Source organism: Octopus sinensis, unplaced genomic scaffold (genome assembly GCF_006345805.1).
Source record: "Octopus sinensis unplaced genomic scaffold, ASM634580v1 Contig12743, whole genome shotgun sequence".
Lineage (NCBI taxonomy): Eukaryota > Metazoa > Mollusca > Cephalopoda > Octopoda > Octopodidae > Octopus > Octopus sinensis.
Window position 1 is genome coordinate 2874 of NW_021832719.1, and position 19627 is coordinate 22500.

General features: G+C 40.5%; 1 protein-coding gene across 1 annotated transcript in view; it reads right to left on the reverse strand.

Annotated features, from left to right (window-relative positions):
* Positions 1-3339: 3339 nt before the first annotated feature.
* Positions 3340-19627, reverse strand: part of LOC115229469 (protein Abitram) — a 17789-nt gene continuing 1501 nt past the window's right edge. Inside the window, exons 2-5 of the mRNA XM_029799812.2 lie at positions 7404-7455; positions 6678-6807; positions 4871-5017; positions 3340-3577 (exon numbers count right to left, since the gene is read on the reverse strand). Of these exons, the coding sequence (XP_029655672.1) occupies positions 3428-3577; positions 4871-5017; positions 6678-6807; positions 7404-7455 (479 nt within the window). The 3' untranslated portion in view covers positions 3340-3427. The remainder of the gene's footprint in view (positions 3578-4870; positions 5018-6677; positions 6808-7403; positions 7456-19627) is intronic.

Here is a 19627-nt window from a genome sequence, read left to right on the forward strand (position 1 = left end):
TAGATAACTTAGATATGTTTCGACCAAAGATTGGTCCAGGCCATGTCTAACTTAATTGCACCACCTGATAGGATTATTCGAATCCTGTTTAAGTCAAGTTTTGTTTAAGTCAAGTTTTGTTCAAGTAGTGAGTTCTTGTTGGGTGAGTTGTATCAAGTTTTGTTCAAGTAGTGAGTTCTTGTTGGGTGAGTTGTATCCAATTATGGGTGGCTTATCTGGTATTCTTTGAAGGAATCTATCCAGACTCCGTTTAAAGTTGATGGGATCCTTTTCCTCTTTGATCTCCCCCGGGACAATGTTAAATATCGTCTAATGTAACAGTTTTAGTCGTGAAGTTTACTACTTCTGTATTTAGATTAATATTTATCTATTACATTAGTTGTCTGAAGAACGTTCTGTGGTTTCTTACTGTGTGGTTTTGTGTTTAAAAAGATCTTTCATTTTTGGCGATCAAAATTGGAAGCAATGGTCCAGACGACTTAGAATAAATATTCTCCCCAAGACGAGAATGGTTTTTTTTTTCCTTGTTCTGATTTTAGATTCCAACCAGTTAGTTGTTTGCACATTATTACCATCCTTGTAGCATGCACACGGAATGATGCATCATTACTTATAATATGATATAATATAGCATAAAAAATCATTAAAAAACCAAAATAGCCAACAATTAGTTTCGACTTATATACATTATTTGAATTACTCTTTTACTTGTTTCAGTCATTTGACTGCGGCCATGCTGGAGCACCGCCTTTAGTCGAGCAACTCGACCCCGGGACTTATTCTTTTGTAAGCCCAGTACTTATTCTATCAGTCTCTTTTGCCGAACCGCTAAGTGACGGGGACATAAACACACCAGCATCGGTTGTCAAGTAATGCTAGGAGGACAAACACAGACACACAAATACATATATATATACATATATACGACAGGCTTCTTTCAGTTTCCGTCTACCAAATCCACTCACAAGGCATTGGTCGGCCCGAGGCTATAGCAGAAGACACTTGCCCAAGATGCCACGCAGTGGGACTGAACCCGGAACCATGTGGTTGGTAAGCAAGCTACTTACCACACAGCCACTCCTGCGCCTATAAACAATACATATCCACTTATATAAGTCTCATCAGAGCTTTGGTTTGACAGACGAAATTCCGTGTGAAAGGACGGCTGGATTGTAAAAGAATTAATTCAGATGCCTATGTGTTATGAGCGTGAATGTTGACTTTTCAATTACATAGCAATTACAATTCTAAAAAAAACAACAAAATTATATTAATTAGAAATATTACATTTCTAAATGTCTCAAGGAGACATAAGCGGTGGTGGAGCGTATAGAGTGGTTGTATACTGTCAACATAACGTGACAGTCCCGTAAGGGAATTACACCACCGCTATTTAGCCCTGGGAAGCATCGACGCTTCCTGTCGGCTTTGACACATTTCCTGTGTCCTTATATATTTATGAAGGGGAGACAAACACCCCCAACAGGTAGGCCTGCATCTAGAGACACGCATGTTTCAGGGTCTTTGCTCATCATCGGTCTGCTAGCTGAAGATATTTGTCTAGACTTCGTAAATATATATATATATATTTTCAGTGAAATTTATTCACTGATCACCAAAATCAGAAATATTAAATTTCTAAATATCTCATAGAGATATATGCGGTGGTGGAGCGATAGAATGGTTGTATAATGTCAACTTAACGTGACAGTCCCGTAAAGGGAATTACACCACCACTGTTTAGCCCTAGGAAGCATCGCCGCTTCCTGTCGGCTTTGACACATTTCCTCTGTCCTTATATTTTCAAAGGGGAGGCAAGCATCCCCACCAGCTAGGATTAGCACCTGAAGACGTGCATGTTTCTGGGTATTCCCGTCATCAGTCCAGGGTAGCAAGTCCTGCTAGTTGAGATACCTGCCAAGCCTTTGCAAATATTTACAGTGAAATCTATTCACTGGTCACCGTAATTAGAAACATTGAATTTCTAAATGTCTCAAAGAGACAAAATAATAATGGACGAAATAATTAAGTAAATAGAATCTACAACTATCGAAATATGTTTCTACTAGCAGTATCGCCTGGCGTTGCTCGGGTTTGTAAGGAAAATAACTATATAAGCATTTTTAGAGAGTTATAGCCAGAAAATAGCAAAAAAATGCATTAAAAATGGAAAAAAATTATGGTAAATTTTTTTTTAAATCGTTAACTCATCGTAGACATTTTTAGAGAGTTACTTTCCTTATATAATAGCGAAAAAAATGCATTAAAATGGAAAAAAATTATGGTAAATTATTTTTTAAATCGTAGACTCATCGTAGACGCGTGCTAATACCCAGAAGGGCTCGATATGAATCACGACTATAAGATACCCGGTTTTGGTTAAACTGCACCGCAAAATGTGGGAGTAGTTAGGAATCTAAATCGTAGGAGACAGACACTCACACAACTTCACTTTTATATATAAAGATATATCACAAATAATGTTTATCCAAATTCAAGGCGATGAGCTGGCAGAAACATTAGCACGCCGGGCGAAATGCTTAGCGATATTTCATCTGTCTTTACGTTCTGAGTTCAAATTCTGCCGAGGTCGACTTTGCCTTTCATCCTTTCGGAGTCGATAAATTAAGTACCTATTTCTTTACAACCCACAAGGAGCTAAACACAGAGAGGACAAACAAGGACAGGCAAACGGATTAAATCGATTATATCGACCCCAGTGCGTAACTGGTACTTATTTAATCGACCCCGAAAGGATGAAAGGCAAAGTCGACCTCGGCGGAATTTGAACTCAGAACATAACGGCAGACAAAATACCTATTTCTTTACTACCCACAGGGGGCTAAACACAGAGAGGACAAACAAGGACAGGCGAACGGATTAAATCGATTATATCGACTCCAGTGCATAACTGGTACTTATTTAATCGACCCCGAAAGGATGAAAGGCAAAGTCGACCTCGGCGGAATTTGAACTCAGAACATAGCGGCAGACGAAATACAGCTGAGCATTTCGCCCGGCGTGCTAACGTCTCTGCCATCTCACAGCCAAATCGATAAATTAAGTACCAGTTGCTTACTGGGGTCGATCTAATCGATTGGCCCCCCTCTCCAAAAATTTCAAGCCTTGTGCCTAAAGCAGAAAATATCGCTCAATAAATACTCACAACGCTTGGTCTGGGAATCGAAACCACGATCCTAAGACCGCGAGTCTGCTGCCCTAACCACTGGGCCATTGCACCTCCCATGTATCATATATGCATCTAAAATGCAATATATACATGCTTAAATGTGCTACTTGACCTGGGGCTAAAGAACAACAACAACAATAGCAACAACATCATGGAGAAATGGATTTTATTATGAAAAACCTATTTACAGAATGAATGAAACCAGACATAAAACAAGAAAATCCAAGAATATTTTGGTTATGAAGTCTTGGAATCATTATTGGTTGGCTCCGCCTGTCTCTCTTGTAAGACTTTCTGATATTCTTCTTCGGACAGTAGTTTATCAATTTCTTGGTTGTGTTCATCAAGTCGTGGAAGGACAATCGCGATATAACCATCAGACTGAGGCTGAAAAGAAATTCCAAACTGTAGTAGGCATTTCACATTGACCCGTATTACCCTGCCACACTCGCCTCAAACCATCCCACCTTCTACCATCATCTCACATCTCTCTCCCTTTCCAGATGTAGCCACCTCTTCAGCAAGACACTTGTTCCTCTCTCTCTATCAAACTTTCATATTTGTTAGCGCTATACCTTACTCAGTTAAGAGGTCATGCCTTGTGACTCCACTTGTTTCTTTACTACCCACCAGGGGCTAAACACAGAGGACAAACAAGGACATACACACGGATTAAGTCAATTATATCGACCCCAGTGCGTAACTGATACTTAATTTATCGACCCCGAAAGGATGAAAGGCAAAGTCGACCTCGGCGGAATTTGAACTCAGAACGTAACGGCAGATGACATACCTATTTCTTTACTACCCACAAGGGGCTAAACACAGAGGACAAACAAGGACAGACAAAGGGATTAAGTCGAATATATCGACCCCAGTGCGTAACTGGTACTTAATTTATCGACCCCGAAAGGATGAAAGGCAAAGTCAACCTCGGCAGAATTTGAACTAACAACGTAGCGGCAGACGAAATACCGCTAAGCATTTCACCCAGCGTGCTAACGTTTCTGCCAGCTCACCTTGTGACCCCACTTGGTAACCTCCACCAGGGCTGGTACCACATAAAGAGCATCCAGTACACTCCGTAGAGCAGTTGGCATTAAGAAGGGCATCCAGCCATAGAAACACTGCCAAAGGAGACACTGGTACTTGTCATAGCCTGTGGCTTGCCAAATCTTGTCAAACAGTCCAACCCATACCAGCATGGAAAATAGACATTAAACGATGATGATTATTATTATTATTATTATTATTATTATTATTATTGAGTGAGAGAGCAGTACATGCCATCAGATATATATATATATATATATATGTATGTGTGTGTGTGTATATATATATATGTATGTTTGTGCGTCTGTGTTTATCCCCCCCCAACATCGATGCTGGTGTGTTTACGTCCCCGCAACTTAGCGGTTCAGCAAAAGAGAACTGATAGAATAAGTACCAGGCTTACAAAAAGAATAAGTCCTGGGGTCGATTTGCTCAACTAAAGGCGGTGCTCCAGCACAGCTACAGTCAAATGACTGAAACAAGTAATATTAAAAGAGTATACATTTATATATACATACATTTATGTATATATATATATATACACACACACAGGCACACATATATATATATATGTAAACACACATGCACACACACACACGCTGTCATTAAGGTGATGGGTCCACTTACCTTTTCAAGGATCAGCTGTGGATTATCAACCAAAGCTTCATTGACCTCTATCAACTGACCTCTGACACAACTAATCAATGTGTACATTCTACCACCTTCACATGTCACTTTACAGAGGGGTGCGTTGACCCCCAACCACTGAGCTCCCTGCAAAACGTAATTAAACACACATAATTATGCAGGGTTAATTAGACAGAGATTACAAATCATTGATGAGTTCATTGTTTGTGCAACAGAAAGATCAAGGTTTATATTTTTTGCAAATACACACACATATATATACACATATACATGTATATATAGTGTGCATGTATGTATGTATGTATGTATGTATATATAAACACACATACACACACAGATACACATATATAATATATATGCATACATATATATACATATACACAGATACACATATATATCCATACATGTGCATATACACACAGATACACATATATATATGCATACATACATACATACATACACACACATATATATATGCATACATATATGCACACATACATATACACACAGATACACATATATTTATATGCATACACATATACATACATACACATATACATGCATACATATATACATACATATATATACACATACATTCATATATACACATATATGTAAATGCATATGTATACATATAGATATAAACACACACACACATATATGTACATGCATATCCTTAAAATCCTTTAAAATGTTTGAGCCCGAAGGCCGCGGCCATGCTGGGGCACCACCGCATATGTGTACATATATATATAAACACACACACACACACACACATATGTAGTAGTTGAAGAATATCCTTTTAGGTATAAAAATACCATGAACAACTATAGAAAAATGGAGGAGAAAAAGTTGTTGAATCAAAATTAGATTTAATACAAAATAGGATTCAATACATTAAATCTAATTTTAATTCAGCATCTTTTACTCCTCCATTTTTCTACAATTGTTTATGGTATTTTTATACCTATATTTTTTAACTACTATTTTCACATTCTTATTACTTGCTCTGGCTGTTTTTTATGAATATGATGAATCTTTAATAAAAATCATTCTTTCTCTCTTTTTGGACCTCTCAGAAAGTTTGAATTATTCTCTTTTGAACTTATTTTTTCCCATATATATATATATTATATAAATTAGAGAAAAACCACTATTATACAATTCAAACAATGATAGACATAAACCAAATCATAAATAAAAAATAATATTTTTTAATAATAACTATTATTGTTAACCTGAAGAGTGACTATAATTTTAAATTGAATTGATTTTCGATTAAATTTAAATTTAATTGTAATTCGAATTTAGTTATAGCCATGAAACATACCTAGTTTTTTTTACTTATTATATATTGATTATTCATATTTATACTTTTTGTGGTCTGGTTATATGTTTTAAAGAATATATTTTATTTTTTATTTATGATTTGGTTTATGTCTATCATTGTTTGAATTGCATAATAGTGGTTTTATCTCTAATTTATATATTATATATTTATATTGTGAAATTTGATTTAATACTAAATTGAATTTTTCCCTGGAAGTTTGGAGTATACTCCCTATTATTATTATTATTATTATTATATTATTATTATTATATATATATATACACATACATATATATATATACATACATACATGTATAATATATCTACACTAACACACACATATTAAAAATGTATCTATGTGCACCCACAGTACAATGTGCAATGCAGTGCAGACGACAGAGATTGAACTCAGAAACTGTAGGTGGGCTGAAGCGAAGAGCAGAGAGTGAAACTTACCCGTTTGCTTTTGCCGGAGACTTTGTTGTTCATTCGATTTAGACAAGCGGTAACTTGGAAACTGATGTTAACAACTTTGTGGTTCTCAGTGAATAATGGGTGACTCTGTGCCACCGTTACGAGACAGACTCTGTAAAGAGAAAGAGAGAGTGTGTGAGTGAGAGAAAGCATGAGAAAGAGAGTGTGAGTGAGAGAATCTTCATCTTATTTCAGCCAGAGTTCTTTCGTCAGACTCCTGTGACTGCATCAGTGGTCCTTTGCTTTCTTCTTTCTTATTTGTGTGTCTCTCCTTACTAACGGTCAGCCATTTTGTATTTTGTATTCCTATTGTATGTCTTTATTTACGCATGCGTATACCTATATGTGTCTATGTTTAGTTAGTGTGTGTGGGGGGAAGTGCCTGTAATATTTGTATCAACACACGATTTCACATCAAAAATCTTGCAAAACAAATATATCAAAATGGGGTAATGCAGTACGATTGTTTCATGCAACTCCATTTAATTGAACAATGCAAATATTACATCAATTTTAAAATATAGAGCAATCTTCAGTTACATAAAAATATAGAATTTAGTTAAATTCAAAGGATTCATTTGTATATTTTTCTTTTTATCCAAAATCACAAAGAGGATAAGTAGATGGACAAAGAACATGTTTCATCAACAACATCACAGAGAGAGAGAGAGAGAGAGAGAGGAGGTGATATAAAAGAGACATACACACCTATTTGAGTGTATCAGAACACACTGGTCTTCGTTCTTGTGCTGGAAAACATCTGCAAATATCAAACATCTAGAATTAGCGAAGGTCTCGAAACTGTATGTTGGCACACGCCATCGCTTACAATGACGAGGGTTCCAGTTGACCCGATCAACGGAAGAGCCCGCTCGTGAAACTAATATACAAGTGGCTGAGCACTCCACAGACACGTGTAACCTTAATGTAGTTCTCGGGGATATTCAGCGTGACATAGAGTGTGACAAGGCTGGCCCTTTGAAATACAGGCACAACAGAAACGGGAAGAAAGAGAGATGGAACTAAAATGGTTTTGTCAGCCGACCAATTTCTTGGAGGCATTCACATGAAGAACTGACGCATTTTCTCTGAGAATATGTTGTTGTTGTTGTTGCTGTTGTTGTTGTTCATCTATTTGACATCTTTGTATTTTCTCATGTTCTGCTTTGATCTCGGTCGCCTATTGTAATATACAATAAACAGTTGAGTGTTCCACAGACGAGTGGACCCTTAATGTCATCCCCATGTAGAATCAGCAGGACATAGTGTGCCATGGGGCTGCTCTTTTCTATCACATGGATAACCCCTTTTACATGGGATTCCAAAAGACTTTTGCAGACCTTAACTGACACACAAGATGGCTTGAGTGAACTCAAGGCCTGAAGAACAAAAAAAGGTTGAGGGAATCAAGGTCTGAGTGAACCCAAGGCTCAAGTGAACTCAAGGTTTGAGTGAACCCAAGGCTTGAGGAAATGAACCCAAGGTTTAAGTGAACTCAAGACTTGAGTGAACCCAAGGCTTAAGTGAACCCAAGACTCGAGTGAACCCAAAGGTCAAGTGAATCCAAGGTTTGAGGAAACAAACCCAAGGTTTGAGCGAACCCAGGGCTCATGTTAACCCAAAATTTGAGTGAATCCAAAGCTCAAGTAAATCCAAGGCTCAAGTGAACCCAAGGCTTGAGCGAGCCCAAGGCTTCAGTGTCCCCAAGGCTTGAGGGAACTCAAGGCTCAGTTGAGGACACAACTGAGATCCTCGGCCACAGATTGAACCCAGAACCTCTTGATTGCAAAGTAAACTCCTTAACTACTCAGCTAAGCTTGTGCACACACACAAACGTGTATACACACATATATTATACACATGTACAGACGCACTAATAAATACAAAGCTTTATAACACACACACACACACACACATACACACACACACATACACACACACACACATGTATATACAACAAAAATGCTTAAAAACACACAAAAAAGTTAATACACACACACACATTGTCATTAGTTTCTTTGATCTCATTGTTAACTGTTAGAAGTGTGTATGTGTGTATATATATATATATATATATACATGTATGTATATATATATATATATATATATATATGTTCAGGCATTGTATGCATATACATGTGAATCAACATGTATTTATGTATGAAAAAAATGTACATGTATGTATGCGTGTGGATGCGTATGTGTGTGCACGTGTGTGTGTGTGTGCACGTGTGTGTGTGTGTGTGTGAGTGTGCATGTGTGTGTGTGTCTGTATGACATAATCAGCTGTGCACAAGTGACGTTACCAAAATTGGTTGAGAAGGCAGACATTATCAGCCGGCATGTGGAGAGAGAGAGAGAGAGAGAGAGAGAAGCAGAGAGGGGGAGGAAGGGAGGGAGAGAGAATGGAAGGGAGAGGAGGAAAGAAGAGAGGGAGAGGAAGAGAGAGTGTGAAGAGTATGAGAGAGATAGTGGGAGAGTGTACAAAGGCACGCAAGAGAGTGAGAGAGAGAGTAATAGATAGAGACTGTGTGTAAACATCAGAGATAAAGAGGAAAAAAGAAAGAGAGAGAGAGGGAGAGGCTGAAAGGTGTGTGCATGAGAGAGAGAGAGAGAGAGCCGACCCACAGCTATTTACAGGTATCTGTGATGCAGGTGTAAAAAGGGTGAATGCCAATCAAAGGTGAACTAAATAGCTGGCATAGCAGGTAGTGAAGTAATCAAGCTATTATCTTCATCTTCAGCACCGCCACCGCTGAGGCTGCTGCCGCCACCATCGACGCCATCGCTTCTCTTTCCTTCCTCTTGGCTCCAACAAACTGAAATACGCCACTCGCTGGTTCACAGCCATCGAGTATATTAATAAATTCGCTGCATCTTACATACACAGACAACACCAACACCACCAGCTTCCAGCTACTGTCATAATTACTGATGGTGGTGGTGGTGGTGGTGGTAGTAGTGGTGCTGGTGGTGGTGCTGGTGGTGTGGTGGTGGTGCTGTTCGTGGTACCATTGAAAAACCGATGTTCTACCCCACCCCCCTACTGAGCAATATTTCTACATATTTCTTCTTCCTCAAATTATTATTATTATTATTATTATTATTCTTTTCTTTCTTGTTCTTCTTCTTTTCTTTCTTCTTCCTCTTCTTCTTTTCCTCCTCCTTCTTCTCCTTCTTCTTCTTCTTCTTCTCCTTCTTCTCCTTCTGCTTCCTCTTCTTCTTTTCCTCCTCCTCCTCCTCCTTCTTCTTTTCCTTCTTCTTCTTTCTTCTTCTGTTTCCATAAATGCGAAGTTCTTTAATGGATTGGGGCGAAGTCATTACAGCATCGGTATTCGGTCCAGCTCTCTACTTTCTGAGTTCAAGTCCTACCAAGGTCAACTTTGCTTCACATCCCTCCCGGGTCAATAAAAAAGAGAAAAAAAAAAGAAGACCCAATTCAGAGCAGTAGACTGGCAGATCTGTAGAAGCACCCGACTAGCTGCTTGCGTCATGATCTTCATCCTGGCCCTTAGCATTCATCATCATCATTACACTTCCATGTTCCTTATTGCCATGGGTTCATCAGTTTCACAGCATCTGACAGATCCAAGAATTGCATTGTGCTCCCTCCACTGCCTGCTTTGGCATTGTTTCTACAGTTGGATGCTCTTCCTGATGCCAACCATTTTCACAAAGTGTACCAAGTGCTTTCTTCATGTCACCGTCTCTAGTGAGGTCACCATGAGAGGTCACAGGACTATAGAAACCAAAGACAGGGGGCATGCACAGAGATGAGGGGTTAACATATGAAGGAGAAGGTGGGAGGGAAGGAGAAGGTGGGAGGGAAGGAGAAGCTGGTTGTTGTTGTTGTTGTTGTAGAGGAACTTACATTAAGCTCTTACATTGGTGGAGGCACATGGCTCGGTGGTTAGGTCAGGCTCACAATCATGAGGTTGTGAGTTCGATTCCTGGACCGGGCTGCATGTTGTGTTCTTGAGCAAGACACTTTATTTCACATTGCTTCCAGTTAACTCAGCTGTAGAAATGAGCTGCGATGTCACAGGTGCCAAACTGTATCGGTCCCTTTGCCTTTCTCTTGGATAACATCGGTGGTGTGGAGAGGGGAGGCTGGTATGCATGGGCGACTGCTGGTCTTCCATAAACAACCTTGCCCAGACTTGTGCCTCAGAGGATAACTTTCTAGGTGCAATCTCACAGTCATTCATGACCAAGGGGTGTCGTTACCCTTTACCTTTCCATAAAGAAGAAGTAGTGAGAATGACCAGTAGCAGCTGCTCGTCAAGGTGACCCTTCAAGGCATGTGTGTTGGAACAGAGGGACTAAGAGAGATGATGAGTGGGTGTAGGTTTGAAAGAGGGTATGGTGGGGGAAGTAAGATATGGCAGGAAAGCAAGCATTCTGAGTTCAAATCCCACAATGGCTTGCATGAATTGTAGACTTTAAAACACCATCACCCTGTTTAAAACCACAGCTATGTAGTACCCTGGGTACCCTTAATGGAGTCTACCCTGTTGCATGTGTTCTGGTCAGGTCTCTGCTCTGAGGGTATCATCTTCTCTTTCTCAACTCCACCACCCGCCTGCCCAGTTTCGGAGACTCTGTAAAGTGCCATCGGTGCTTCTTTCCTTCCTGGCGGTTACTATATTATAATCACCCTCAAAAGGAGGAGTAATTCCAGGAGTGGCTGTGTGGTAAGTAGCTTGCTTCCCAACCACATGATTCTGGGTTCAGTCCCACTGCATGGCACCTTGGGCAAGTGTCTTCTACTGTAGCCTCAGGCTGACCAAACCCTTGTGAGTGGATTTGATAGACGGAAACTGAAGGAAGCCCATCGTTTATATATGTGTGTGTGCATACGTATATTATGTATACACATGTATACGTCTATTATATGTGTGTAAAAATATATATATACATATATATATACATATATATATATATATATACATATATATATACATATATATACATATATATATATACACACACACACATATATATATACACACATACACATATATATATATACACACACACACAGGTGAGGAGTGGCTGTGTGGTAAGTAGCTTGTTTACCAACCACATGGTTCTGGGTTCAGTCCCACTGCATGGCACCTTGGGCAAGTGTCCTCCACTGTAGCCTCAGGCTGACTAAAGCCTTGTGAGTGGGTTTGATAGATGGAAACAGAATGAAGCCTGTCGTACATATATATATATATATATATATATATATATATATATATATATATATATGTTTTGATTAAACCTGGCCTTTTATCAACCCACTTTTTCAATCTTCACTGGCTCCTGTCAGGTGAGGGAGGATAGAGACTGGGTCCCACTATGAAAAACCTAGGTTTAAGGGACGTTAGACAAAAGGTCTTTATCCCGAAAAATACCTGTAATCGCACAAAATATCGGTTTCAAATTCTGGCACAAGGCCAGCAATTTCGGGGGAGGAGAAAAGTTGATTATGTTCCCTCCAATGCGCAAGTGGTACTTATTTTATCGACCCCGAAAGGAAAAATGCCAAAGTCAACCTTGGTGGCATTTGAACTCAGAATGTAAAAACAGACGAAATCGTCCGGCGTGCTAACGATTCTGCCAGCCCGCCGCCCTAATCACGCGAAATATTTCAAGCTTCCATGGTCTTTGGAGCCAAGCGGAGATAGTAAAGGGGAGGTAATCGAAGACGGTCATAGGTAGTTAGCAGTATTAGTCATTATCGAGTTACTTCCCTTACATTGAATACGTGTGGAAGAACACACACTCACGTGCGTAATTATCATGCATTCGGAGCCCTGTCTAATCGATTGACCTGCTAGAAATAGTAGCCACAACTTGACTGATTTGAAAAGAGAACAACATTAGAAAATGTAAGGCATGAATATACAAAAGGATGGAATGACAGGATGGTCACAGTTGGATCTGAAAAACAACTCTACGAGCACATGAAAGTGGTCGTTCAACTTGCTGAAAATAGAAGCTAAAACGACATAGCAAACACACCCCGGCCGTTTTATTAAAGAATGAAGGGCACATTGGATAGTGCAGTCTGGGATATTCTATTCCAAGAAGAAAAACGGCAGGGTAGTCACGGCTGTATTGTCTTTAGTCATAGGCCCACTCAGTCAGCACTGACCTGGGGTTAAGTAACAACAACACCAGGTTGAGGTTTCTGGTCACCACCCCAAACTTTTCTAAATATTTAGAACAAACTAAGATAGGGACCACAAAATCTGACCCTTAACCATTTCTTCAGGCAATAACAGAGGAATTCAAGACAAGCTGCCCCTAGGAGCTCCTCTATACTGATGACCTTGCTCTTATTGCTGAATCACTACCAGAAGTAAAGAAGTTCCAGGTATGGAAGCATGGTCTAGAATGGAAGGGTCTTAGAGTTAACCTTGTAAAAACTAAAGTCTTAATAAGTAGGAAGGCAGACAAATCACAAATCCCTTCAGGTAGATGGCCCTGCTCGATCTGTAGAAAAGGCATGGGTAGAAACTCTATAAGATGCACCTGATGTAAGCTTTGGACAGTCAGTGGAGTAAGCAACTGTCAGTGGAGTAAGCAACTGTCAGTGGAGTAAGCAACTGTCAGTGGAGGAAGCAACTGTCAGTGAGTAGCAACTGTCAGTGAGTAAGCAACTGTCAGTGGAGTAAGCAACTGTCAGTGGAGTAAGCAACTGTCAGTGGAGTAAGCAACTGTTAGTGGAGTAAGCAACTGTCAGTGGAGTAAGCAACTGTCAGTGGAGTAAGCAACTGTTAGTGGAGTAAGCAACTGTCAGTGGAGTAAGCAACTGTCAGTGGAGTAAGCAACTGTCAGTGGAGTAAGCAACTGTCAGTGGAGTAAGCAACTGTCAGTGGAGTAAGCAACTGTCAGTGGAGTAAGCAACTGTCAGTGGAGTAAGCAACTGTCAGTGGAGTAAGCAACTGTCAGTGGAGTAAGCAACTGTTAGTGGAGTAAGCAACTGTCAGTGGAGTAAGCAACTGTCAGTGGAGTAAGCAACTGTCAGTGGAGTAAGCAACTGTTAGTGGAGTAAGCAACTGTCAGTGGAGTAAGCAACTGTTAGTGGAGTAAGCAACTGTTAGTGGAGTAAGCAACTGTCAGTGGAGTAAGCAACTGTCAGTGGAGTAAGCAACGTTAGTGGAGTAAGCAACTGTCAGTGGAGTAAGCAACTGTTAGTGGATGTAAAACTGTCATGGAGTAAGCAACTGTCAGTGGAGTAGCAACTGTCGTGGAGTAAGCAACTGTCAGTGGAGTAAGCAACTGTCAGTGGAGTAACAACTGTCATGTGGAGTAAGCAACTGTCAGTGGAGTAAGCAACTGTTAGTGGAGTAAGCAACTGTCAGTGGAGTAAGCAACTGTCAGTGGAGTAAGCACTGTCAGTGGAGTAAGCAACTGTCAGTGGAGTAAGCAACTGTCAGTGGAGAAGCAACTGTCAGTGGAGTAAGCACTGTCAGTGGAGTAAGCAACTGTCAGTGGAGTACGCAACTGTCAGTGAGTAAGCAACTGTCATGAGTAAGCAACTGTCCAGTGGAGTAAGCAACTGTCATGGAGTAAGCAACTGTCAGTGGAGTAAGCAACTGTCAGTGGAGTAAGCAACTGTTAGTGGAGTAAGCAACTGTTAGTGGAGTAAGCAACTGTCAGTGGAGTAAGCAACTGTCAGTGGAGTAAGCAACTGTCAGTGGAGTAAGCAACTGTCAGTGGAGTAAGCAAGTGACCAATATAGTAGCGGAGATGGATTCTCCGAGAACATAATTGTGAGAATAAGATTAGGCTGGGCCAAGGTAAGAGAGCTCCTACTTCTACTGGTAACAAAGGGCTTCTCTCTCAGAGTGAAAGGCAAATTGTATGATGCCTGTGTGAGAACAGCCATGCTACATGGCAGTGAAACATGGGCTGCGATAGCTGAGGACAAACTTGAAAGAAATGAAGCCAGTATGCTTCGCTGGATGTGCAATGTCAGTGTGCATGTACGACAGAGTGTAAGCACCTTGAAAGAAAAGTTGAGAATAAGAGGCATCAGATGTGGTGTGCAAGAGAGACGACTGCACTGGTATGAATTAGATAGTGCAGTCTGGGATATTCTATGCTTAGAAGAAAAACGGCAGGGTAGTCATGGTTGTATTGTCTTTAGCCATAGGCCCACTCAGTCATAGGCCCACTCTTTTATTGACACAGAAAGGATGAAAGGTGCGGTTGACCTTGGTGAAATAATAATAATAATAAATTCTCCTCCTCCTCCTCCTCCTTCTTCTTCTTCTTCTTCAGCCGATTTTGCCATTCATCCTTTCAGCGTTGATAAATTAAATACCAGGATGCTTTTCATCTTTTCATCATCATCATCATCATCATCATCATCATTTAGCGTCTGCTTTCCATGCTAGCATGGGTTGGACGGTTCAACTGGGGTCTAGGAAGCCAGAAGGCTGCACCAGGCTCCAGTCTGATCTGGTAGTGTTTCTACAGCTGGATGCCCTTCCTAACGCCAACCACTCCGTGAGTGTAGTGGGTGCTCTTTTTACATGCCACCGGCACAGGTGCCAGGGGAGGCTGGCAACGGCCACAATCGGATGGTGCTTTTTATATGCCACCGGCACGGAGGCCAGGTTGAAGTTTCTATCCCTCATCCCCAACCTTTTCTAAATATTTAGAACTAAGAAAGGGACAGCAAATGAAGTAAAAGACGACTGCATATGAATGAAGACAGCTGTATAAAGAAGTGCCGATCTCTAACTGTGGAGGGAACCTGTGGTAGAAGGAGACCCAGGAAGACATGGGACGAGGTGGTGAAGCATGATCTTCAAACTAGGGGTCCTCATGGAGGCAATGACTAGTGACTGAGATCCTTGGTGATGTGCTGTGCTTGAGAGGACCCGTTAAGCCAAGTGAAATCGTAGTTATGGTTGATGTTGGGGTTATGTTGGTGGCACGTGAAAGGCACCTTTTGAGAATTAGGCCTCACGGAGACAAAGTGACTGAGCTCTTTTCGTGTGTTTGGCCTAATGGAGGCAATGGCTGAGACCTTTGGCATTATGTTGTACTTCAGAAGAAGACCAGTCAAGCCAAGCAAAACTGCAGTCTTGGCAGATATTGGTCTCACGCAAATGGCACCCATGTTGGAGGCACATAAAAGCACCCATTACACTCTTAGAGTGGTTGGTGTTAGGAAGCCATAGAAACCATGCCAAATCAGACTGGAACCTGGAGCAACCATCCAGCTTGCCAGCCTTGGTCAAACCATCCAACAGATGCCAGCATGGACAATGGACATATGATGATGATGATGATATATATATCTATACATATATACGACAGGCTTCTTTCAGTTTCCTTCTACCAAATCTATTCACAAGGCTTTGGTTGGCCCAAGGCTACAGTAGAAGACATTTGCCCAAGGTGCCACGCAGTGGGATTGAACTCAGAACCATGTGGTTGGTAAGCAAGCTACTTACCACACAGCCACTCCTTCGTCAATGAAATTCAAATTTACCCACTAAAATCTTTTTTTAAAAACAAAAAAGAAAGCCTCCGACCCCATCGGAACGAAGATTCCCACAAGTTAAAAAAAAGCAGCTCTAGATGGACCTTTGGTTTTCAAAATAGGGCCTCCATCAGTCAAGGCTGAGCTGTGCGTTTACACATGTTGTGTGCAAGCCTGGGGTTAGATGCTTTTGAGGAAGACTAAGGAAGATTTGTGTGTGTGGCCACTTGACCTAGAACTTCTTCTCTAGTTCTGGTAGTGATTCAGCTATAGGAGCAAGGTCATCAGCATAGAGGAGCTCCCAGGGGCAGCTTGTCTTGAATTCCTCTGTTATTGCTGGAAGAAATGGGTAAGGGTCAGATTTTGTGGTCCCTATCTTAGTTTGTCCTAAATATTTAGAAAAGGTTGTGAGCGGGGAGCAGGAAACCTCAACCTGGTGTTGCTGTTATTTGACTCCAGGTCAGTGGTGACTGAGTGGGCCTATGACTAAAGACAATACAGCCGTGACTACCCTGCCGTTTTTCTTCTAGGCATAGAATATCCCTTCTCATCATCATTGATGTTTATCCGAAAGAAAGAGCACCGATTCGGTCCAAGCTTGGCACCAGTGGTCTTGCAGGTGTTACTGCCATCATCATCATTATTAACATCATCATCATCATCTAACGTCCGTTTTCCATGCTGGCATGGATTGGATGGTTTAGCAGGAGATGGTTAACTAGAGATCTGCCCAGGCTCCATTTGTCTGTTTTGGCAGGGTTCCTAATGCCAACCCCTTTACCGTGTATGCTAGGTGCTTTTATATGACCCTGGTACGAGTGCATTTCAAACGGTGCCGACACAAGTGCTTGTTGTGTACCCCCAGCTTGAGTGCTTCGACGTGGCACCAGCACAAGTGCTTTTCACATAGAACAGGCACAAGAGCTTCCTACACGATGCTGGCACAAGTGGCACGAAACACAAAAAGCCAGATTAGATAATTAGATACCACAAGGCATCAGGTCTTGATCACCTAATATTTCCATTGAGTCCCTGTTCTGAGTCAAAACTCTTTTATTGACACAGAAAGGATGAAAGGTAAGGTTGGCCTAAGTGAAATTTGAACTCAGAACACAGAGAGTCAGAACAAACACCACATGGCATTGTATCTGACACTGGTGCTGGCTTTCAAAAAGTAGCAGCCAAATCTCCCTCAAATTACATTGTATAATCTTAAGAATAATGAGACACATTAGGACACCACTAAATATATCCCCAATGGTTGTTATATTTTTTGATAACATAATAAGTTAGAATAGAATGATGTCTATATTACAAGATTACAATAACCAATAACATGTTACTCTCTTTTACTCTTTTACTTGTTTCAGTCATTTGACTGTGGCCATGCTGGAGCACCACCTTTTAGTCGATCAAATCGACACCGGGACTTATTCTCTTTTTGTAAGCCCAGTACTTATTCTATCAGTCTGTTTTGACGAACCGCTAGGTTACGGGGGACATAAACACACCAGCATCAGTTGTCAAGCGATGTTGGGGTGACAAACACAGACACACAAACATATGCACACACATACACATATATATATATACACATATATATACACACATATATATATATATACACATATATATACACACACATATATATATATACACATATATATATATATATACACACACATATATATATACACATATATATATATATATATATACACACACATATATATATATACACATATATATATACACACATATATATATACACACATATATATATACACACATATATATATACACACATATATATATACACACATATATATATACACACATATATATATACACACATATATATATACACACATATATATACACACACACATATATATACACACACACATATATATACACACACATATATATACACACACACATATATACACACACACATATATATACACACACATATATATACACACACATATATATACACACACATATATATACACACACATATATATACACACACCACATATATATATATATATATATATATATACATATATACATATATACGACGGACTTCTTTCAGTTTCCGTCTACCAAATCCACCCAAAAGGCTTTGGTCGGCCCGAGGCTATAGTAGACGATTTTTGCCCAAGGTACCACACAGTGGGACTGAACCCGGAACCATGTGGTTCGTAAGCAAGCTACTTACCACACAGCCATGTGCATGTTATAGTAATATTACGATCATGAAATTAGCATTAACTTATCTCATTCTTTCTCGTTGAACCCCTAGGAAAATTTTGCAGAACCCTAAGGTTCCGAGAAACTCCAGCTAAGAATTGCTGCTTTAACACATAAACTGACCTTATCCAGCCAGAATATTTCTACCTGATTTATGTTTAAACTGGCCAAATGTGGCCCTTCACAGCCACTCTACAATATCATTCTAAAGACAAATTATCACATTAGTGAAGTCTTGAAGCTATGAAATAATTCATCGTTAATTCATTACAATGTGAATAAATAAGCAATACATTTGACAAAGTGATCCGAATGCTAAAGAGTTAAACCTAGCAGTTTTATACTAGCCTTGGGTGAGCCGAGAATGTCTGTGTATGTACAATACAATGGATGGCCCAGTGGTTAGGGCAGCGAACTCACGGGCGTAGGATCATCCTCATCGTTTAACCTCCGCTTTACATGCTAGCATGGGTTGGACAATTTGATTGAGGACTGGCAAACCGGATGGCTGCACCAGGCTTCAATCTGATCTGGCAGAGTTTCTACAGCTGGATGCCCTTCCTAACGCCAACCACTCCGAGAGTGTAGTGGGTGCTTTTTATGGGCCACTGGCACAGGTGCCAGGCGAGGCTGGCAACGGCCACGATCGGTTGGTGCTTTTTACGTGCCACCGGCACGGAAGCCAGTCAAGGCAGCGCTGGCATCAGCCACATTCGGATGGTGCTTTTTATGTGCCACTGGCACAGGGATCACAACTACAATTTCCATTGGTTTTTGATGTTAGTGTACTTGACTCAATGGATCTCCTCAAGCACAGGGTCGAAACGGTGTTTCTTTACTAGCCACCTGCACAGGAGTCAGTCCAGCAGCACTGGTTCAATTTCGATTCCAATTTCACTTGCCCCAACAGGTCTTCACAAGCAGAGTTTAGTGTCCAATGGAGGGAGGTTGGCATGGGTGCTAGTCATCGGATGAGGTTCAATTTCGACTTCACTTGCCTCAACAGGTCTTCGCTTGTCCAAGGAATTACAGATAATTGAATTAGTTTTAATAAGGGTGAGACGTTAATTACGTTATAAATAAATTGTTTTTATTTGAGAAATATTCATTTCAAATTTCGGAACCAGGCTGGCAATTTCAGGACAGTGGCTAAGGCAATTACATCAACCCCAGTACACAACTG